Source organism: Gastrolobium bilobum, unplaced genomic scaffold, assembly GCF_033153095.1.
Source record: "Gastrolobium bilobum isolate Gb01-03AN ecotype WA unplaced genomic scaffold, APGP_CSIRO_Gbil_v1 utg8372, whole genome shotgun sequence".
NCBI lineage: Eukaryota > Viridiplantae > Streptophyta > Magnoliopsida > Fabales > Fabaceae > Gastrolobium > Gastrolobium bilobum.
The window spans coordinates 335,312-358,319 of NW_026897597.1; the positions used below are offsets into that span (position 1 = coordinate 335,312).

General features: G+C 38.0%; 2 protein-coding genes across 5 annotated transcripts; one reads left to right on the top strand and one right to left on the bottom strand.

The window, feature by feature from the left end:
- Positions 1 to 552: 552 nt before the first annotated feature.
- Positions 553 to 14,064, bottom strand: LOC133308426 (ABC transporter G family member 7). Of its 3 annotated transcripts, none has more exons than XM_061509039.1 (12): positions 13,740 to 14,064; positions 8,504 to 8,694; positions 8,247 to 8,397; positions 7,867 to 7,999; positions 6,775 to 6,976; positions 5,123 to 5,399; positions 4,596 to 4,727; positions 3,076 to 3,296; positions 2,383 to 2,595; positions 2,128 to 2,212; positions 1,030 to 1,324; positions 553 to 948 (listed from the first exon to the last, which is right to left on the bottom strand). In XM_061509039.1, the coding sequence occupies exons 1-12, from the start codon at positions 14,007 to 14,009 to the stop codon at positions 926 to 928; spliced, it is 2,193 nt and encodes a 730-aa protein (XP_061365023.1). In that variant the 5' UTR covers positions 14,010 to 14,064; the 3' UTR covers positions 553 to 925. The 3 variants fall into 3 exon arrangements, with proteins under 3 accessions (XP_061365023.1, XP_061365025.1, XP_061365024.1); XM_061509041.1 differs by having other exon boundaries at positions 554 to 948; positions 13,744 to 13,865; XM_061509040.1 differs by having other exon boundaries at positions 555 to 959.
- A 979-nt stretch (positions 14,065 to 15,043) lies between these two features.
- Positions 15,044 to 22,487, top strand: LOC133308438 (uncharacterized). 2 transcript variants are annotated; one of them, XM_061509059.1, is made up of 5 exons: positions 15,044 to 15,197; positions 15,423 to 15,498; positions 16,412 to 16,561; positions 16,732 to 17,084; positions 22,196 to 22,487. In XM_061509059.1, the coding sequence occupies exons 3-5, from the start codon at positions 16,444 to 16,446 to the stop codon at positions 22,292 to 22,294; spliced, it is 570 nt and encodes a 189-aa protein (XP_061365043.1). In that variant the 5' UTR covers positions 15,044 to 15,197; positions 15,423 to 15,498; positions 16,412 to 16,443; the 3' UTR covers positions 22,295 to 22,487. The 2 variants fall into 2 exon arrangements, with proteins under 2 accessions (XP_061365043.1, XP_061365044.1); XM_061509060.1 differs by lacking the exon at positions 22,196 to 22,487 and adding an exon at positions 21,524 to 21,559.
- The last annotated feature ends 521 nt before the right edge of the window (positions 22,488 to 23,008 follow it).

Sequence of the window (23,008 nt, forward strand, 5' to 3'; positions counted from 1 at the left end):
GCTGAACGTCTCTATGGTGATGATCTGATTGTGTGTGTGTCTATATATATATAGTATATGGAGGGATGGGTGCTTCTGTTGCGATTGCAACGTAAGGAAATGTAAGGACGGTGGAGTAGAAGTTACGTCGTATAACCGAGTTGGAGGGATTGCGGATTACGACACACTAAACATTTGGAATTGGAGGTAGCGTGTCCATTTATTTGAATGTTTCTTACGCCAAGAACCTTCTTGCAAAGGATGACCTACAATCATATGATAAGCGCTGGTGGGGCAAAGGCTACGATACAATACAAAAAATTATTTTAATGCTGATGCGTCAAATGACTATATCGTAATAGCCTTGCTCCAAAGTTTTCTTGACATGATAGCATTATTTAGTAAAAACTTAAAATTAAAAATTACTATCAGAACAAAATGCAACGTGATCCATAAATTAAGAGACAAAAACGAACAAGTTAAAATGAAACAACTAGATTGATAAATTGAGCCTGTTAGTCTTGTGACTCTAATACCAACCCGAGTGATGATGACTAAAGTTCAAAGCCGTGAACGTACAGTTAGGGGTTAAGTCCACCACTTATGAAGTAGGAGATAGTTCATTAGGCATCTGCAATTCAGAACTAAGTTCATAAAAAGTAAAGCTGTGACCTGCCTCAATTTTCAAACGTTGTTGGTCATAGCACTATCCACAATCAAGAAAAACACATCTCATGGATGATTTCCACACGCTCTGATCATTGAATGAAATTAGTTGCTATAATTAAATGAACCATACATGCTACAGCCCAAGATTATCCACTGTCACTATTATTACAAGTAACAACCTTTAACATAAGCTGATGTTTTGGATGTCCAATAACCACATCTTGATTGTCGTCCTGCTTTATAGGAAACGGCTCAATGTCTCAGTAATTGTAGGAGGTCATCCTTTGCAAAGATATCTCTCTACTTAGCACCTGTATTAGATAAATCAATAAATAGATAAAATCAGATAAGAAGAGCAGTAGTTCCCAGCTGATTACAAACCTTCTAGCATAAAAGGGCCAACAGGATCTACTTCAGGTGATTCCTGAGGCTGGTTGGAACCAACTTGGTTGACCGGTGGAGCATCAAGTGTCTGATCAACTTGTTTAGAATTGAACTCCTCAATTTTCAAATGTGGTTTGTCATGGTCAAGAGGGGTTGTTTCAAGTTGCTGGTATTTGGGCTTGTTTTTCTCAAGGAGAAGGTAGGTGGTGCAATACCAAAATAACAGTATTCTATTTTGCGCTACCACCGTATCCATAATCCTACTTTTTCCAAAGGAAATACGTTCTAATGCCTGCGAAAGAGGGAAGGGGATAAGAAAGTGAAATGATTCAGCATTCAAGAAAGAACATCCAAATGATCTACTACTTTTTATTCAGACAGTTGAAAACCAGATTAGGTATGTTGCATAGATGGTAAATCACAATTTAATTTTAATTTAACTCAAGACAAAAACGGTTGTACGAGGGCATACTATAAAGTCTAGGTTAATATTCTAAGTTTAGCACTTTTATGATGGAGTGGAAACAAAAGCATTACTACTCTAGGAACAACTACATTTCGGTAATATCATATGTAACATTCAACTTGAGTAAAAACTGATGGAGATTAGTCTCTTCAGGTGACAGGAGCAACTTCTGGTATCGTCAAATGTGTAAGCCAATATGTATTGGCAGTAGTTTTAATATGATCTAATGCCGCTGTGATGTACCACCATTTTAATTTTATACTACTCTAATTAAGAAAGGAAGAAAATTTCAACCACATATTATAGTACCTAATTAAATTATATGTTGATATGCATAACATTCCTAAGCTAGTTAGGGGTGTTTCATACGGTGGTACCACATCAGGCCAGCTCATAGGCTTAGAGTCACCCTAACAACTTATAAACCCTTGTCACACCCAAAAGTAACCAAGTTTTCCAGCGTGATTTTTCCCTTATTTATTTATCATTTTTTTAATACTTGATAAATTTTCTCTTTAGTTCTGGTGTGCAGTGGCCATAATATGTATCATTTTTTTATTCAATTCTATTGAATTTGATCTCAGTTACAATTGAAATTAAAATTAAAAGATTCATGGCTCTACTCTCACCTGTTCTCCAGTTTGAACATCAAATGAATGCTGATGTTCAAATTGAAGGCCACTAAATTCATTGATGCAAAGTCCCTGAAAGGCCCTGAAAATGTGCAAACATCAATTTGGTGTTCATCAGCATCAGAGTAAGAGAAACCAATATTAAACTTTGCAAGGATGTTTAGCTCAATAAAGTCCTGTTTCCTAGAATAAGCTATATAGTTGAAGTTAACTCCTCTTGCTTGCCTAATAATAAATCAGAATTGTTCTTACCATCTAATCAGAGAAACACTAGGAATCCAGCGGAAGATGATTGGGGTATTCTCAGGATTGACATAGTAGCCTCCAAATACGATAAAAACAGTCATAAGAGAGGGGCCTACTGCCATTGCTGCTTCAGTGGTTGGAACCATAGCCCCAACAGTAAGACCCATCGCAGATGCAGCAAAAGATTCCACAGTGACAATTCCACAGAATTTCCCAAATCTAGAATGTCAGACTAATAAGTAATAATATGAGATGAAAAGAATTAACTGGAATAAAGACCATGAGGACAAAGGCAGAAAGGGGAGGTGAGTGAAGAGGGAGAGTGACATACAGGAGCAACTCCTTGCATTTATTTTATTTTATCTATTTTTTAAATAATGAAGACAAAAAAGATCAAGAGAAAAATGAAAAATATTTAATGTTATTTCTTTTTCAACAGAACATTCATTCATCACGCATGTATATGTATACCCCTGTGGCCTTTGGATTGGCCAACATAAATAATCCATGGAAATGAAACATGGGCATTTATGGATTGTGATGAAAAATTTGGAAAATCATGCACATTTTTTCACCACATCGTGTAAAGCATTAAAGAAAATTTCAATCTACTACTGAAAAAATAAAAAAATAAAAAAATAAAAAGAAATTGCAAATTGATTCAAACTAGTACGCAGAGATACAAAACAGGAAACTGACCTCAGTAAAGTAGGATGAAGACGTGCCATGGGGTACAAAACAGCACCAAACATTAATGGAAATGCAGCTCCAATGGGAATCTCAGCCAACAATTTCGAAAACAGATAGGGACCCAAGGAATAGGAGCCTTTAGCACGTTCTCTATCAACAATTGCCCGTTCCTTTGGAAACACACCTACAGTCTTTGTGAGAGCAGCCATAGCTGTGTTTATTGCAGTAACCTGTGAGTGCCATCCACGTAATAAACTTAGCCAAGTGAAACCGTCATTTGAATAACTCGACAAGATTTGGGTTTAAAGCATTTTGAACCATCCGTCAAGATAATTACAATAAAAGATGGAACTTAAGTAGTCAAGTGTAGTGAGATTTTGGATAACACTATCCCTGTGCTGTTAATTGGTGGTCTACAATAAGCAAAATTTATGAATCATATAAAACAGTGGTTACCTTAAAGAAAAAATTTATTTATAACGCTTTTAATTGGTGGTCCACAATAAGCAAAAATTTAACTGTTTTAAGAACTTTATAAAATCAACTAAATAAACCAAATAAGTTAAATAGGTGATGAAAGAACATTTTATAACAGAGAAATATCAAATTAAATATTTTTCATTTTTCTCCTTTCATCTTATTTGTTTTCATCACGAAAAATTATCAATCATATAAAACATTGGTTACCTTATCATTACTATCTTCTTCCTGTAATGTGTATTTTCAATTTTTTTTACTTAACTACTTGATATTAATAATTATTTCCTTGAGTATCTAATCACGAATAATTGTTTAACTGATGTTCAGGACAAGTGGGCCCAAGTCCAGCAATACTTATGTGGTTATTATAAGCAGGGAAAGGGGGAGAAGGAGGGGTATGGAAAAAGTAAGGAATATTGGGCATATTGAGGAAACTCTACAAGATAGGTAGTTTCTTGTAGGGGGAGCAGTAGGGTAAATCTATTTTGGGTCTTTCTTTATTTGTATTCTGCTTTCTGAAGTCTGTAACTTGAGTCATGGAATCTGTGATTCCTTGATGTTGGTATTGATAGTTGTTCATCACACTGAATTGATTGAATATTGAAGGGGCTGTCTTCCCAATTGTGATTAATTCAATAGTTGATTTTGTTTCTGTTAATTAGATCATCAGCATTCTAGTACACAGTTTTGTTTAGATATATTCTGTTTAATCATGTTTAGAGTACACACAAACACAAATACATTCTTGCAGAGAGGTGCCTAAACCAAAAATCAAAGGATTAATAGTAAAAGGACTTATCTTACAAAGCATGGTGTCTGAAGATCAAACTTTTCGAATATTACCTCATAGAAGATCATTCTAATATGCATAATAAATTCCCAAACAGCCAACAATATACATAAGTCTAAATGTAGACATGATTTTCTCGAATCATAGCAGAATAAAACTTGAATATATAAAAACAAACATTAAAATATTGTTCTGTAATGTATGCTAGCAGCAGGCCAATATAAGAAACAAGCATACAAGAATCAAGAACAACACAAACCTGAAGCAATCCCATTCTGTCTTGTATTGACGTCTGAGATATTCCCATTCTCCAAAAAACTGACCCAAAGATAATTGCTGATGCAATTGACATCCTTGCCCGAACTTTGTTTGTTGGTGCATCACGAGAAGCCTAGTGCCAGAGAATTATGAATCAAGAAAAATGCGAAATAAGTTCCATTCCCCTTGTACTGTGTGAACGAAATAAATTATCCTTTTTATGTTCCAAAAGTAGAAGTTTATCGTAGATTGAGAGTTTAATAATATAGATGATATTGTTGAAGCTGTAAGATGGAGAAAATAAATAATTTAACTGCACAACATACAAATGTTGAAACAATAAACAGTATTGCCACTTTAGTTATTATATTTTGCCAAATGACTTCAGAAAGCCTTATAAGACTTTCCCTCAGACACATCAAATTTGTTCATGGGCAAAAAAGAAAACTTTAAATAAGTTCTATGATGCAATTTATCCAGGTTCTGCCATCCAATGAGTAGGCAGAAAATGCATTATAAAAGGCAGACCTGCATCCATGCTCGTCTAAGGAGCAACCAAAATTGCTTCCACCAACCTCCTTTCTTCTTTGCTACAGTCCTCTTGCTGACTTTCGTTCTACCTTTTGAGAGATCATCTATAGTAATTGGAGTTGCATATATTACTGTAGATAGTCTGTGTGAAAATGACTCAACAAGACCATCAATCCTTTTTTTAGAGGAATAGACACTATCTGCAGAACTGTAGTCTACGGATATGAGATCAGCCAAAAATTCAGCAGGATTTACGTGATCTGGGCAGTGGTACCTGTTACATCAACAATTATCAACCAAATGTTCATAACTAACAGTCAAAAAGTCATAGATAAAATTTCAAATTAAACAAAATTACCATTTCAATGCACTATTTTTTACTTCTATACAGATATTAACAATAAACAATTGGTAGGACGAAAGGGACTATGCTTTTGAATTGAACAAATAAATACATATGCATTGTTTAACTTCCATAATTAGACAATAAAGAAAAAGTCATCAGACTATTGAAAAATATATTTTCAATTACCATCTCAAATTGAAGCCAAAAACATAAATATCTTCCAACTGCATAAAAATTGGATATTAGGTAAATATTAAAGTTCAGAATATGGTGAAAGAATCCTTCATCTCAGAGAGTTAGAAATGTATCTATATCTAAAACATCATTATGGCTTTACTAGAAAAATCTTAGACGAGTGACAAAGAGCCTCATTCATAACTCAAACTGGTTTTAAAGTAAATAAGTAGGATACTTATAGATGCATGAAATTTCTCCAAGAATATAGCTTGAAACAATGATGCTAACAATATCAAGCAAAGACTTGATTTAATATGTTAAATTTAAATATTAGATTCGAAATCTGACAAGATTCTATAATCTGGATTTCTTGGCTTTTCTAGAACTATACTGTTTCAATGTAAGACTGAAATAATAAACAGAAAAAAATGGTGTTATCAAGTATCAACTTATAAACAAATCAGTTACAATGAAATGGGTCGTTAAATAATAGTATATAAAACTAACTCAGCCACAGTTTCTTAAATAATAGGATAATTTACACTCCCCTCCCATAAGAGATGCTTAAGTTACATTTCCCTCCCCTTTATTTTGAAAATTACACTTCTCTCCCAAAGAGATAAAAATGTGTACCCTTTAGTCCATTTTAATATAAACGAACCTGTTAACAGTGATGAACAACTATGAATGAGCCTCCAAGGGATTTTTTCTCTCTCTGCAACTTTCAACGTCACCGGCAACTAATCTTTAATACCTTATTATCTATTTTGGGACTTCAGAAGATTAAATTAAATTTTGAACACCCCTACTAATCAGAATTGAAACTTTACCCAAAATCTTCATTTCATCTTCTAAAGTCCTAAAGTCGTTGAGAGTCACAGAAAGAGAAAAATGACATAAGAAGCCCGCTTATATTAAAATGGACTAAAGTGTACCATATATTGATCTCTCAATGGAAGAGATTATAATATTTTAAAACAGTGGGGGTGGGGGTGGGGGGAGTACTGTAATCTCAGCATCTCTCGAGAGATGAAAGTGTAATTTACCCTAATAATATGATACTTGAGAGAATTCCCAGGGTGAAGAATGTAAGATAGCATAATAAAAATAAGGTTAAGATGACGACCCGAATTTTGAGAAGTATGCCAATGGTTCATCATGAGCAGGACCAGCATATACAAGTGAACCCTCAGTTAGCAAGACAATGTCATCGAATTTACTATACACTGAACCTCGTGGCTGGTGTATAGAGCAAATCACAGTATGACCATCTTGTGCAAGTTTTTGGAGAGTTTCCATGACTTTCTCAGCCTGGAAGGCATCAAGTCCTGAAAGTAAAGAAAGTAACTTGATGACAAAATAGGTGGAGAGAGAGAGAGAGAGGGAGAAAGAAGTTATAATTATCTTTACAAATTGACCACAATGGGCGGCAGCTACTGACAGGTAAAATGCATTTATGCATTATCACATCAAAAGATTTTAAAAAGAAAACAAAGTTTTACAATTAAAAATCATCAAATCAAAGACAAAAAGGAGGTGCAATCCACAAACAATATTAAACTATATACTTTATCGGCTAGAATGCAAGGAACCCCTTACAACTATAGGTCAGTGTTAGAAAAAATCTGCGGTTCAAAAGTTAAAAACTCAACTCCATAAACTTACCAAATTATGCTCATTAGTAAAACGATGTGAGAAGCCAAGATTACATCTATATAAAATTGTTTACATACTCAGGTCATTAGATACTTATCATATTCCCCAAAACAAGATATCTTTACAAGATCTGAAAACTTTCGAAAACTTAAAGTGAACTAGTTTAAGCCATGTTTAATGTCCTATATGACCAGGTTTAAAGATGTTAAAGTGAAAGCTGAAAAAGCAGCAAGTTATACAACAAAACACTTATTTTTAGAAACAATCCAATAATTTCAGCAGCCCTAAAGTGATAGCAGATACACACACTGGTAAAATGTTGAAATCGAAATTCTTACACCACAAGTATCAGAATGGTAAATGGTCAGAATGCATATGAAACTAAAGTCCATACCGAAATTTCTTACTGGCTATTTCTTAATTTTAAATTTAATAATGTATACAAGGAATAGACTTTGTGTATGCACAGTTATATTATAGTTTTAGCAGCCATACACCTGTGCCATGTTGTATGCAAAGTTCAAATCCATTGCAAAGCAAATTCTATAGATTGCCTGCTTACCTGTTGTGGGTTCATCAGCAAATATAACAGATGGGCTTGCAAGCAGTTCACATGCCATAGATAAGCGTTTCTTTTCACCACCACTAATTCCACGAACTTTTGAATCACCAACATTGGTATCAGCACAACTGACCTTTTGAAGAAAAAGCATACAGATGCCAAAGGGAGTAATATCAGTAACATAGGACTATCCCACGAGAGTGACATGTTTTCAATCATAAATTTCAAAGAGGAAAGCTGAAAACAATTACATAAGATACGACAAGTAACTTCTAATGGTGATTCTTATTTTGAAACATGTGAGAATGGATAGCAAGCATCTAAAAATGTAGTAACTACTTTGCCACTAAGATAAGTAAGTGGACACGAGGGAAACTCACCAAGCCAAGTTTGAAAAGGAGATTGTTCACGTAGTCATCTCTTTCTTCTGCGGAAGATATGTTGGGAAGCTGGAGTTCTGTAGCAAGAGACAATGTTTCCCGCACAGTGAGCTGTGAGAAAAATAGATCCTCCTGTCTCACATAAGCAAACCTACAGCAACAAACAAAGGCATTTTAATTTATCTGCATTGCAACTTAAAAAGAAATATCAAGAAAAATTGCAGTAATAAGTACAATTTCCTAACAAACAAGCATACTTGTAGGTGTTGTTGGTACTAGGCTTTCCATTGAATTCCAAAAGGCCAGTTAAATGTAGCCGGGGCGATGCTGCCAGCTGACCCGCAAGAACATTAAGCAATGTTGTCTTCCCTGAACCTGAAGGCCCCATTATAGCCAATAATCTTCCAGGCTTTGCTTCTCCGCTCACATTTTTAAGCAAAAACCTCACCTATTCATTCATCAAATTCCCATTATCACCAAATTAAAACAGAACACTTAAAAGAATCCCCACAAAGCAATAAGACTATTACAAAGAATGAACCAAAATGTACAGGTAATGAGATATTAATATCCAAAGCTAATATTAGTTATGAGAAATGGAAAACCAGAGAAAGACTCAATGTTGCTGAATTGCATAATTCTCATTACTCAGAAGAAAAGTTGCATACAGTGGTAAGCTATATAGAAGGCATGAGGTCATAACAGAAAAGCGTAAAAATAGCACTTCACTACTCTGCTAACAGAATGTGCACATGAGCACACAACTCTCTAACAGAAACGTGGAAAGGGAAAATAGCAGTGTAAAAAGACTATCAGAAAGATAAAAGAATTACAAATAAAAAATGAATATTAATAGCCCCCCTCAAGATGGAGAGTGGATGTTTAAAACACCCATCTTGGACACCAGAACAACAAACTTGGAGGGAAGCAGAGGCTTGGTAAGCAGGTCCGCGAGCTGCTTGGATGAAGGAACAGGAAAGGTCTTAAGGCGTCCTTTGAGAATGTGCTCGCGAACAAGATGACAATCGATCTCAATGTGCTTGGTGCGCTCATGGAAAACCGGATTTGCTGCCAAGTGAAGAGCAGAATGATTGTCACAAAAGAGATGTGCAGGAGCTGGGTGCAAAACTTGAAAATCTTTGAGAAGTGAAAACAGCCATAAAAGGTCGCATGTGACATTAGCCATAGATCTGTATTCTGCTTCTGTAGAAGACCTGGACACAGTGTGTTGCTTTTTAGACTTCCAAGAGACAAGGGAATCACCAATAAAAACACAGAAACCAGAAATCGAACGCCGGGTTTCTGGGCAAGAAGCCCAATCTGAGTCACAAAAAGCATTTAATTGAATAGGAGAGGCAGAAGAGAAGAAAAGGCCTTGACCAGCAGTATGCTTAACATAACCAAGGAGCCTGTGGGCAGCTTGAAGGTGAGGAACCCGAGGAGAGGCCATAAATTGGCTCAAACGATTAACAGCAAAACAAAGATCGGGTCTGGATATTGTAAGATAAAGAAGACGTCCAATCAGTCGCCGATATATGGATGGATCAGATAGGAGGTCACCATCAGTAGTGGATAGCTTGAAACCAACATCCATGGGCGTGCTACGAGGCTTACAAACCAACAGGCCAGAATCTTTGAGAACCTCCAAAGCATATTGCCGTTGAGAAATAAAAATTCCCTTTGTACTGCGAGCAACTTCAAGGCCGAGAAAGTATTTCAAGGAACCAAGATTTTTTAACTTGAAACTGTTATGCAATGTGGCAGTAAGCTGCTGTACTTCATGAGGATTGTTAGAAGCAACAATAATATCATCAACATAAACCAAAATAGCAATAAAGCAAGTAGGAGAAGAACGAACAAATAAGGAGTGATCAGATTGTGATTGTAGAAACCCAAGTTGCGTCAAGGTGGAGGAGAACTTGGCATACCATTGCCTGGAAGCCTGACGGAGTCCATAAAGAGATTTATGGAGGCGGCAAACAGCATTAGGAGGAAGGGATGAGTGACTGGAAGTGTAACCAGGAGGCAAATGCATATACACCTCCTCAAACAAATCACCATGGAGGAATGCATTATTAAAGTCAAGTTGGACAAGGGTCCAATTGTGTATGGCAGCAAGAGCAAGGAGAACTCGTACGGTTGTTAACTTAGCAACCGGAGAAAAGGTATCCATGTAATCCACCCCCTCTTGTTGGGTAAAACCCTTAGCCACCAACCGGGCTTTATACCTCTCAAGGGATCCATCCGAGTTATATTTAACCTTAAAAACCCAACGGCAACCAACAGCCTTCTTGGATGGGGGAAGAGAAACAATAGACCATGTTTTATTTATCTCAAGAGCTGTAAGCTCACTGGCCATAGCAGCCTGCCATTCTGGGAGCTGAGAGGCCTCAGTAAAAGAAGATGGCTCAAAATGTGAAGAGAGAGAATTAATAAAAGCAGTGTGGGAGGGTGATAGTTTGGTATAAGAAAGGGAATTGGACAGGGGATGAGCTGTTGATGAAGAACAAAAATAATCTTGAAGATGTACAGGGAGTTGGCGGGTTCTTTGGGGTCGTGGGGTGATGGCAGTGTGTTGAGGAAGAACAGAGGTGTCAACAGAAAAATCAGAAGAAGAGGGTGATTGAGGTAAGTGAAGAAAATCTGTAGGGAATGGGCAGGAAGGAGATTTGATGGTAAATGGAAAAATGTTTTCATAAAAAATGACATCACGAGAGATGAAGGTTTTGTGAGACTGTAAGTCAAGAAGTTTGTAACCCTTGTAGCCGGGTGGATAACCAATAAACACAGCAGGGGAGGCCCGGGGGGAAAATTTGTGCCGGTTCTTAGGCAAAGTGGAACTGTAACACAAACAGCCAAAGACTCGAAGGTGGTCATAGGTAGGTGGCTTATGAGATAAAAGCTCAAAGGGTGTCAAGGAAGAAAGAAGAGGGGAGGGGGTTCGGTTGATAAGATAAACGGCAGTGAGCACACAATCCTGCCAATATGGTAAGGGGATGTGGGACTGAAAATGCAAAGCACGGGCAACATTAAGAAGATGTTGGTGCTTACGCTCAACAACAGAGTTCTGCTGAGGTCTATCTACGCAAGAATGAAAGACCTGTATCCCTTTAGAGGAGAAAAAGGAATGCAGATGAAATTCAGGTGCATTGTCACATCTAACAGATTTGATAGAAAAATGATACTGATTCTGAATGAGAGAATAAAAATGAGGAAAAACAAAAGCAAAATCGGATTTGGCACGAAGGAAGTATGTCCAAGTGAACCTAGTGGAGTCATCAACTAAGGTTAAGAAATAACGTGAACCCTCGACAGATGGGGTGTGGAAGGGACCCCAAATGTCGAGGTGCAGCAGATCAAAAGGAGAATTGGAAAGTTTGGGATTTAAAACAAAAGGAAGCCGTTTCTGCTTAGCAAGGGGACACACAGAACAATGATGTGCAAAATCTAAATTCTCAGAAAAACCCAAAACAGACTTCATTTTATTCAAAACAGAAATAGATAAATGGCCCAATCTGGAGTGCCAAAGGACAGGGTCCCTTACAGAAACAGAAAAACTCAGGGGATGGGGGACATGCACGTAAGGAAATAAATTGGTACTCTCTAAAAGATAAAGATCCCCTTGGCGTTCAGCAATCCCAATCGTCTTGGAGGTTGCACGATCCTGAAGAAAACAGTGAGAGGCAGAGAAATCAGCGATGATGGGGGAATCGCGAGTCAAGGAAGGTATGTAAAGAAGATTAAAATGAAAAGAGGGAACAAAAAGAACATTAAAAAGTTTCAAAAAATCAGCAACAAAAACTGAACCAACAGCGGAAACAGTAGTAAGTGAACCATTAGGGAAACTAAAAAAAGAAGACGAAGGAGAAGAAGAAACAAATAAAGATGAAGAGATACAAACATGGTGCGTAGCACCAGTATCCAAAACCCAGGAAGAAGAAGGGATGGAAACAGAGGACTTACCACTAAAACTGGCGACAGAAGGGAAAGACTCGGTGACAGAAGGAGCTGAGGAAGGTGATGACGTTGCAGAACTCTGTTGAAGAAGCGTAAGTAATTGGTTGTATTGGGTAGGTGTGAAAGCCAACGGAGTATCAGCGGTGGAATGGCTAGGGTTGACCGAGTAAGAGGATTGGGGAAACGAGTGAGGGTGTGGGGAGGCTGAGTGAATGAAGTGGGCCTGAGGGTAAGGTGGGATATTGGGCCGAGGGTTTCAGGTGGGCTTATAGCCAGGGGGATAGCCATGCAACTTAAAACACTTTTCGCGAATGTGGCCCGAAAGGTTACAGTAAGTGCAGAAAGGTTTGGAGCGGCGTTGGGTAGCGGCTGCAAGGGTTGGGGGAGGGAGATTAGTGGTGGTGGAATTGAGGAGAGGGGTTTCAGAAATTGCAGACGGAGGCAAGGAAAGGGAGATTTGGCGTTGACGTTCCTCTTGGAGGATTAGGGAAAAGACTTTGGCAAGCGAAGGCAATGGATCCAATAGCAGGATGTGGGCACGGGCCGACGAAAAAGAGTCAGTAAGGCCAATGAGAAATTGAAGAACATGGTCTTGTTCTCTCTGATGGGTGATCTGCCGAAGGGCACCACAGGTGCATGTAGGCAAGGGAAGATAATCATGGAGCTCGTCCCAAAGCGCCTTGAGCTTGGTATAATAGCCACTGACGTCGAGCGGTCCCTGGCTGAGAAGGGAAATCTGTTGCTTCAACTGGAAAATACGGGGACCATTGGCTTGAGAAAACCTTGTAGCCAGATCTGTCCAAACCTCATAGGCATTAGAGAAGTAAAGTAGGCTGTCAGCAATTTCCTTCGACACTGAGTTAAGAATCCATGAAATAATCATGGAATTGCAGCGGATCCAAGCGGGAAACAGCAAATCAGTTGAAGGAGGTCGAAGAAGGGAACTATCAACGAAGGATAATTTGTTCTTGGCAGTTAAAGCCAAAAGCATGGCGCGACGCCAAGAATGAAAATTAGAACCAGAGAGTGTATGGGAGACCAAAATCAACCCAGGATGGTCACCACTCTGTAAAAAATAAAGGCTAGAACTGTCATCCATGGAGGCTGATGATCCAGAGGAAACATCAGTTGGAGGAGGACGAGTGTTATTAGAGCCACGAGCCATAAAAAAGGCAAGGGCTAAAAAGAAACATCAGATACCATATTAGTTATGAGAAATGGAAAACCAGAGAAAGACTCAATGTTGCTGAATTGCATAATTCTCATTACTCAGAAGAAAAGTTGCATACAGTGGTAAGCTATATAGAAGGCATGAGGTCATAACAGAAAAGCGTAAAAATAGCACTTCACTACTCTGCTAACAGAATGTGCACATGAGCACACAACTCTCTAACAGAAACGTGGAAAGGGAAAATAGCAGTGTAAAAAGACTATCAGAAAGATAAAAGAATTACAAATAAAAAATGAATATTAATAGCTAATACTCGAGTTTGTCCTCCCACAACCAAACAGAATAAGAAGAAATCAGGAACTCACGAACTTGGAGGATTTATCAGAAAGGGAGCAATTGATGTTGTTCCAGCGGATTGTGACCGGCGTGACCTTTCCGGAGGGAAGAGCTTCACCGCCGTGGGAATCGTTGTCCGGCACATCGTCGTAATCGTTTTCCGGCGAGAGGGCGGGGCCGGGAGCGGAGAAGATGCGGACGAGGAGGGAGACAGCGACGGCGACGACGACCTGACCGAGGCCACTGCCGCCGAAGCCGGCGACCATTTGGCGCGCCTTTTTCCCGCCAAAAACCACCATTATCGTCGACTCTCTTCCGTCTGAACTTTCAACTGAGAGAACAGTGAAGTGTGTAGTTAGTAGACTAGTAGTTAACTGAGGAGCAAGGAAAATGAAAAATATCCGACCCCAACGACGGCGTTTTGGTCACTGTAGAACGAGAGTGGGTGACACGTGTCCACTTGTAGATAAGATGAGCGATTGGTTCTGTTTATTTTTCTCCCATTTGTGCGAAATCGAAAACGATTTTCCTTATCTCAAGCCTGGCAGGCACTTGTCATGCTTGACGCCAAAATCAATCTCATATCGTGACGAGAATGATCATTTGCCATATCTTTCTCCCAACGTGAATAATCAGGGTAACAAGATTCCTTTACCACGATCAAAATTTAAAAGGAAAAAAAAAGTAAATATACAAAAAAATATAATATTATCAAATTAGTTTGTAATAACTTTTCAAGCTCAGATAAAAACTTCGCAGGTAAATAAATTTGTGAATTAAAATAACATTTTACTACTTTTACTTTCTACTAATTTAACAATTATAATTTATCGAATTATATTTTTTAATTAATTTTTAATATATTATAATTGTTTAATTAACGGAAATTAATAATAAAAATGTTCAATAGTAATAGTAATATATCCCTTAAATTATAGGAAAAACTTATAAATTATAACCCTCTGCCTGAAACAAAAATTGTAAGATCCATCAATTTGAAAAAAAAAAAAAAAGTTTGATGGGAATGAGTTCATTCCCCTTATTTATTATTATTATTTTTTATCAACTCTTAGTATTTTATTACTGTTACATTAAAATTAAATCAACGATTCTTAGTTAATTATATTTTGTAACTGTTAATTTAATTTTAAGTAAACCATAATAAAATTAATAATAAAAAGTGGTAAGAAAAATAATAGTAAATATAATAAATCCCAGTTATACCATCATAATACAACAACATAAATTTATTGAGATACATGCTGAATTTATATGTTTTTAAAAGAATTATGTCACGTGCTTTTCTAATTCTTTTTTCCCAATTATAGAAAAACAAACACTGAACCCTAATTTCAGAGACGACCCTGCAGTTGCACTGCACCACCTTAATCCCGTTTCTGGCAAACCCTACAACGGTGACGGGGGCGATTCGAGCATTTTCTCTCTTTCTGCAGTGGTAATGGCTTTGCCTGCTCAGTGTTAATGCGGTACGGTACTTCCGTTATCATTGGTGAATGAAATGTGGTTTTATTGGTATTTTTCCCTTTTCTCGTTGTCCCTGCCCGAATTCAATTCTCAATTTTTTTTTATTACATCATGACTGTCTATTAAAATTAATGCTCTGTGATTGATGTCATATAATCTATATTTTTACAATTATTTAATTGAAAGTAAAGTTGTAAGGTTAGTGATATGATAATCTGTATTTTTAGCTTGAGGCTGAGGATGGGGCAGAGAGTCTTTGAACCTGAAAATAGCTTATTTCGTTGAGGACAATCTTTATCTGAGGTAACCCTTTAAAATCCCTCTTTCCTATTTGTAAATTTTTAATGCAATTTTGTTGTTCTGATGATTTAGTTATCACTAAGGTTGATTTGTGTGATCGATAATATTGTTCTGATGATGCTGAAGGAAGTAAAATAGTCAGAATGTTAAAAGAATAACTAGTTGTTAGTTGGTCTTTGGGACTCCTGGCAGCTAGCAGCTTGGGGCTTGTAAATCAAACATCATAATTTTTATTTTTATTTTACTATGAATGTTATGCTTGAGTAGTTATTTTATATGGAAAAACAATGCAAAATAGTCAAATATTTACTCTCTCTTTTACCCTAATGTGAATGCCTTTCTTTCCGAAAGCATGTGCTTTTTTGGTACCTTTATCCTCAAGGAGTTAAACGGAGCCAGCAAGACATTTGCCAAAAAATTCAGCTGGTGCTACGGTTATATAACTACGACTACAACGTGGTTAATTTTTCAAAAACTTGAAACATGATTTGCTACGTTTCATGCGTAGCTAAATAAACATGGCTAAATTAGCCAGTGCCAAATTATTTGCTGGTACCAACGTGGCTCCGCCACTGCGTTAAAACTTCTGAGCCCCTTAAGCGTGCCTTTCGCCTTTAATTACCTTGATCCATTATTTTCACCCATTAATACTTACTGCCTTTGTTTTCTCATTATTTTTCCTGATAATTTGACATTATTTTGTTTTCTTTTAATTATGTTGATTATAGACTCTTATATAGAGATTGAGAGAGCTGGGGTATGGGTATTGATTAGGATGATCTAAGTCCAAAAAAATAAATTATAATGGAAATTGAATTCTTTGCTTTTTTGTATGTTTCAAATGTTAGAATGTAATTTTAAATTAATATAATATTTTTCTTTATAAATGAATTCAACAAAAACGTGTTCCAAACAGGCTGTGTCAGGTCCTTGAACTTCCTTTCCACCATGGCCAACAAATCTAAAGAAGAGCCCAAGACTGCTCCTGAGTCTGATCGGTGGTACAATCTCACCCTAGGGCCTTCCTTCAAAGATGAATCCTCTAACAAATACTGCACTCTACGATGTAAGTTACTGAATGAAAAAGCCCTTTATAATCTTCCTCTTTGTCTGGTTTTTCCTCTTACTTGATTTTATAATAAATATATTGTTATGCTTTTAAAATTGATTTTATATTATTATTATTTTCGTGTCTAATTTTAGTTTTAATCCCTGAAATCATGGAATTTTGTATAGATGAATTTAAGCCAGCTTCAGTTGATAAGACTAAGTCAGGATTGCTACGCAAGACCAAAGAGAATAGAGTTTCTCTGGAATTTCAGAACAACCAATTAGGAAAACCCAAGGTCACATTTGAGGGTAATAGTGAGGAATACAAGGAAAATGACGCTGTATTGTTCTTTGATGGGGAGACACTTCGACTGGAGCGGCTTCATAGGGCTGTAAAGCAACTGCGGCACCTTCGAATGCCTGGTGAATCTGCAGCTGTGGTTGCTCCATCTGGACCAGCTTTGGATCCTCGGTCATCCCCTATTGGGAAGTGCATAAAACCAGCACCTTCTGGTAGGAGCTCATTTCAGGCTGTCCCAGTAAGTGCTCACTAACTAACTGTAGCATAATTGTTAGTTTAGTAGTTGAGTCCCTTACATCATAAAAATATATGCAGTTGGAGACTTTCCATTATAAATATGTTTATTTTTTCAGTACATTAAAGTTTTTGCTTGTTTTTATGGAAATTAAAAACTTATTATTTGTGTACGTTTTGTATGAATATCATAATGCATATCCTCTATATGACTTTATGATATATTATGTTTGACACATAGTAGTTAATTAAGCCGCAATAGCGCCGCGAGCCCCGTCGTATGGGCATTGCAGTGCCTCGCCGCAAGAAACCGCGCCGTGCAACACCGGAACGCAATAGCTGCCATTGCGATCGCATTTGCGGCCATAAGGCAAAATGTCAACTTTGTCCTAAATTTAAATGTGTACCAGAATTTTTTTTAGGGTTTTTTAGTCTATCCGCGTCTCACTATGTCACTTCTACTATCTTTGCCTTTAAAAAATGTTTGTTTTTGTCATTATTTCTGTCATATATCTATTCTGCTATTTCCGCAACCGCAACCCGCTATAACATTATAGCGTTTTTGTGGGTTGGCCGCGACATGCCGCAATCTGCATTTGATAACTTTGACACGTTTTTAGATAGAGATAGAATTTGATTGGAGAGGGGCATTATAAACATGATTGTTTATACTTTTTTCCACGGAGGTACTTCTCACTTGATGACCATGCTGATTTTGTATCCTTGAATTACTCAGTACTCAGCTATTTTCATTTTTTATCAACATAATTGAAGTTCTTCTTAATTGAGGGAAAGAAAGAGGATTATAAAAGAACATGAAATCTGTAATTTTATATTTTTAAGATAGCATCCATGGGTTTCTGAGTCTTACCCTATAAATCTCTTTTCCTAGTTGTTGACCATATTTTTTTTTTTCTTTTGATCTGAGTCATTGCTTCTGTGGTTAAAGGAAGGAAAGCAAATAGTTTTTTTCTTTTACTTCTTATCTATTTTCTTTTTCCCAATTTCTAGAATGATATTTACTGGTATGTATGATATTTTGTTGTAAATATTTGTTATTTTATTATTATTAGTATTTGTTATATTGGGCCAAGCCCATTAGGTCAAGTATTAGGGTTTTCATTCTCTATAAATAGAGACCTCTTTGTACAGATTATTTACACAATTAATAATATTTTCTGATTACTTTTTTCAAGTTGGTATCAGAGCTCTCGATCCTGAGGGCTCTGCTTCCGCGCCTATTGTCTTTAGAACAAGAACCTTTTATTCTTTTCTTCTCTCGCTGCCATCAGCCGCCACCGGACTTTTTCCGGGGACCTCCTTGGACCGAGAAGATCTCTGTTATACTGAATCTCTGTTACTGTTCATCGTCTCTGTTACTGTTCATCACAAGACAGCATCTGTTCGTCATGTTTGGACCCTTTTCCCGGTGTTTTTTCAACTCTGACCAGACCCAGAAAGAACCTCGCTCACCGGACGACGTTGCTCCAGAAATTTCAGACCGGACGGCCACCGCACGCGCCCACACGTGCCTCCTCTTCAACCGCGAGTGAAGCCCACGCGCAGCCAATCTCACCGGAGCGTGGAGGCGCGTGAGACCACTTTTCCGGATCGGACCACCGCGATCTTGATCGTCCCTTCATCCTCTTTCTGGATCTGTGCTCAAATCTTTGATCGGACTTCATTTGGTATTTTTTCCAAATTTTTTGGCTTCTTGGTGCTATTCTTTGACAAGTTTTGTGCAGTATGGCCTCTTCTCAAAGAAGTTCCTTTACAAAGTCTTCTGATGGTGCATCTTCTGGACCTAAGAGAGATGATCGATGGTGTTCTTATTGTAAAAGAACAGGTCATATCAAGGATCTATGTTTTCGCCTCCATGGAAAGCAAACTGTCTTAGAAAAGATGGATACTGCATTTCGTCCAGATGAGTTGGAACGGCTCCGAACCCTCCTTGATTCTTTGAGTAAGCCATCTGATACTAGTGCTTTTACTATGACTGGTATGAGCTCCAAAACTTATTCTTTCATTTCTTCATGTAATGATTTTAAACATTCTTGGGTTGTTGATTCTGGTGCTACTGATCATATGGCTTGATGTGCTGACTCCTTTACTTCTTATCATCCTACCACTGAAACTCATACAATAGCCGTAGCTGATGGCTCTCATACATCAGTTGCGGGTTCTGGTGACATAAACTTACAGCAGTCCTTACATCTTAAGGATGTTCTTCATGTTCCTAAACTCTCCACGAATCTTCTTTCTATTCATAAAATTACAAAAGATTTGAATTGTAGTGTAACCTTCTATCCTACCCATTGTGTGTTTCAGGATCTCGCCACGGGGTAGACGATTGGTAGTGCTAAAGAGCAAGGTGGGCTGTACTATCTGGTGTCACAATCTCCCGCAAATAAATTAACAGATCACATCTTGATGTCTCATGGTCAATCAACTGCTGATTCTTTGATTTGGCTTCAGCATAAGCGCTTAGGTCATCCTCCATTTAGTTTACTCAAATCTTTATTTCCATCATTGTTTTTGTCTAAGTCTGTTGAGTCTTTTCATTGTGAATTTGCTAAGCATCATCGTGTGTCTTTTCCTTCTAGTATTTCTAAGAGTGTTGAACCTTTTGATCTTATTCATTCTGATGTTTGGGGTCCCTCTAAAGTCCCTCATGCTTCTGGAAATATATGGTTTGTTTCTTTTATTGATGACTGCACTCGTGTAACTTGGGTGTACTTAATGCGTGAAAAGTCTGAGGTACCACAACTGTTCTTTCAATTTTATAAAATGGTTGAGACCCAGTTTGGTAAAAAAATCAAGAGACTAAGAACAGATAATGGTACTAAATATGTTAATCACAGTTTTTCCCAATTTATAAGAAATAACGGTATGATTCATGAACTTACTTGTGTTGACACCCCCCAACAGAATGGGGTTGCTGAAAGAAAAAATCGTCACCTTCTTGAAGTGGCTCGTGCATTAATGTTTCAGACACGTGCCCAAATACTATTGGGGAGATGCTATTCTTACTGCAGCATTCTTGATCAACCGTTTACCCACTCGGGTACTTGACCATGTAAGTCCTATTCACTCTATGACTTCTTTTTTCCCTTCTATTCCAACTATGAGTCTTCCTCCACGAGTGTTTGGGTGTGTTGCTTTTGTTCATGTTCATAAACATCATCGCAGTAAGTTGGACCCTAGGGCTATTAAATGTGTTTTTCTTGGTTATGTTCCTGATAAGAAGGGCTACAAGTGCTATCACCCTGGTAGTAGGAATTTTTTTGTTTCTATGGATGTTACATTTCAGGAATCTGAGTCCTTTTTCCAAGGTCCTCATCTTCAGGGGGAGAATCTTTCACTAGAAATCTCATCACCTCCCTTCTTTGAGTTTGAATCTTCAGTGTCTACTCCTTTACCTGTGTCAGTGTATCCTCCTCTTGGTCCTATTCCTCCTGTGTCTGTTCCTCCTGTGTCTGATCCTCCTGTGACTGATTCTCACGTGATTGATATAATAGCCCATCTTAATTAATTAGTAAATCAAGTGTAATTAATTAATTAAACATGTTTTAGTGAGTGAAATTAAGTATAAGGCTTAATTAAATGAATCTGAGTCACTTTGGAGTTAAAAAGTGTACTCAGTGAAAATTAAGGGGTATAAATGGGTACTGGCAAAAGTACCCAAAATATAAAAATAAAAATAGTAATATTCCTAGAATAATATTCCAGACTTTTGGGTAAAGTTTGGTAATTATTGGAGTTGAATAGATAGACGAACCAATACCCACATGTTACCACTTAACCTATGTTAAGTGATAAAGTAACCAAAAGAGCCCCAAACCCTCCCATTCCCGTCGACGCCAGAAACAGAAGAGAAGAGAGAAAGAAGAGGAAGAAAGAGAGGGAGAGGGAGAGAGAACCTAGGGGGAGCAAATCTCAACCATTTTGAGTGATTCAAAAGCCTAAATCGCTTAGAATCTCCTCCTCTTTCATAATCCTTGCTTTGTTTTGAGTGGGGAGCATTGTGGAGAGGGATATTGCCTCTCAAAAATTCGGCCATTGGAGAGATTTTGGAGTTTTGGGAAGTTCAACCTCCATGAGAGCTTGAGGAACACTCCTTGCTTGGTTGTGTGACCATTGGTGGTAAGATTTTAACCCTTGAACCTCATGATTCCTTGAAATTTGCATGAGTTAGGGTTTATGAATAGTAAATTGGGATTTTGATGAAATGTAGTTGAATTAGCTATGTTCTAGGAAGAATGGAGCTTAGAGCATGCTATGGAAAATGCTAGGAATGTCATTTAATCGGTGAAAATGAGCTTAGATAGCTAAATGAGTATACTTGTAAAATGGCAAGAATATGATGCTTGATATTGGATTTCTTGCATTGTTGATAAATGGTATGGCTTGGTTGATTGATGATTGTGTCCTAATGGTGTCTAGGATTGAGACATTTGGACCGACCGTGAGTGATCAACCGCTTGAACAAGCTATGGAGCTTGAGTAGCTCATTGGAATTGGTAAGCTCACACTTGTGTGGTGTTTTGAATTGAGTATTTGATGGTTGATTGTGAAATACTCTTGGATGCAATGTGTTGATTGCATTACACCATGTGTAGGTGTTGGTTTTGGAGTAGAGTATTGTTGACATTGGTGAAGAACAAAGGTCGACTGAAGCATTGAGGTAAGCCTTCGGACCTTGGGTGTAATTCCCTTGACTGTTCTACCAAGCCCTGAAAGGGTAGAGGTTGTGATTTTGTATATAAATGCAATAAAATAGTGTAATGCTTTGTTATACGTATGTGTATGCATTTGGTGTGGCATAGGATGGTGTTTCCCTATGTGGGTATGTTGCATGACGATGCGTAAATCATACATGGTAGTTAGCTGGCCAGTAGGACTATTTGCATCTGAGTTTCCTTAGGACAGCTTGAGAGCTCGAGGGATTTCTCCTGGAGATGTAGTGCACTTTGCATAGATATGTATTTACTGCATTATTATTGTTATTGCTATTACACTGATATGGAACTGTGGGGTGGAGAGATGCTCCAAGGACCCCTGGTTTACTGGATATATTCGTATATCTCACCCCGTGTTGTGGGGACCCCCTTTCAGGTAAGGATGCTGCAGGAGCCTCTGGTGGCAAGTGGCCATATCTGGATTATGCATGAAATATGGCATTTCTTTGAGTTTATGCATGCCTTTTGTAGTTGACATGTATAGGATTTTATTTTGAAAGCCCATGGTCATTTGTATATCTTGATTCATTGGATGAACTTAGCCTATGCTCATGCCTTTGGTTACACCTTTTGTTGATGGGAGCCAAGGGAATGATCATAGTGTTTTGTAAGCTAAGTTCTATGATTTGTAAAGGATATGTAATGTAAATGATGCCTACTTGAAATTCAATATATGCATGCTTGTTATGTATTGAGTTGTTGAATTGGTTGGGCTGAAAATCAATTAGGTACCCTTTTGTTTAAACTGGTAAACGATGAGAAAACAAAGGTCATGCTGCCCAAATTCTAGCTAAATCTCATGAGGAGAGGTTGGATGAGTGCTAGGATTTAGTTTTGGGGCATGGACAATTGGGGTTTGTAATGGGGATGCATTTTCCCCTAGGCTTGGACTTGAGAAATGTGGGAATTGGAATTCCCTGGCAGCGCGCTTAAGCGCCCAGGAGCGCGCCCAAGCGCCCTGCTGCCCCTGCGAGTGCCAATGCATTCTGCCTCCTTGCGCTGGAGCGCCCAAGTGGGGGCTTAAGCGCCCAGGATTGCGCGCTGGAGCGCCCTGGCGTGCGCTTAAGCGCCCTTTGCTGCAGAAAGTTGGGTGGCTTACTGCCCCCTCGTGTTTTAGCGCCCAGGGTGGGGCTTAAGCGCCCAGGGTTGCGCGCTTGAGCGCCCAGGGTTGCGCGCTTGAGCGCCCTGG

Excerpts from the sequence above, each read along its gene's own strand:
- LOC133308438 (XM_061509059.1), top strand. The coding sequence starts at position 16,444 with ATGGCCAACAAATCTAAAGAAGAGCCCAAGACTGCTCCTGAGTCTGAT. Across the intron at positions 16,562-16,731 it reads CAAATACTGCACTCTACGAT|ATGAATTTAAGCCAGCTTCA; the intron begins GTAAGTTACTGA and ends AATTTTGTATAG. Across the intron at positions 17,085-22,195 it reads GCTCATTTCAGGCTGTCCCA|GTAAGGATGCTGCAGGAGCC; the intron begins GTAAGTGCTCAC and ends ACCCCCTTTCAG.
- LOC133308426 (XM_061509039.1), bottom strand. The coding sequence starts at position 14,009 with ATGGTGGTTTTTGGCGGGAAAAAGGCGCGCCAAATGGTCGCCGGCTTC. Across the intron at positions 5,400-6,774 it reads GCATACTTCTCAAAATTCGG|GTACCACTGCCCAGATCACG; the intron begins GTCGTCATCTTA and ends TTGATGTAACAG. Across the intron at positions 949-1,029 it reads TGGCCCTTTTATGCTAGAAG|AGAGATATCTTTGCAAAGGA; the intron begins GTTTGTAATCAG and ends GGTGCTAAGTAG.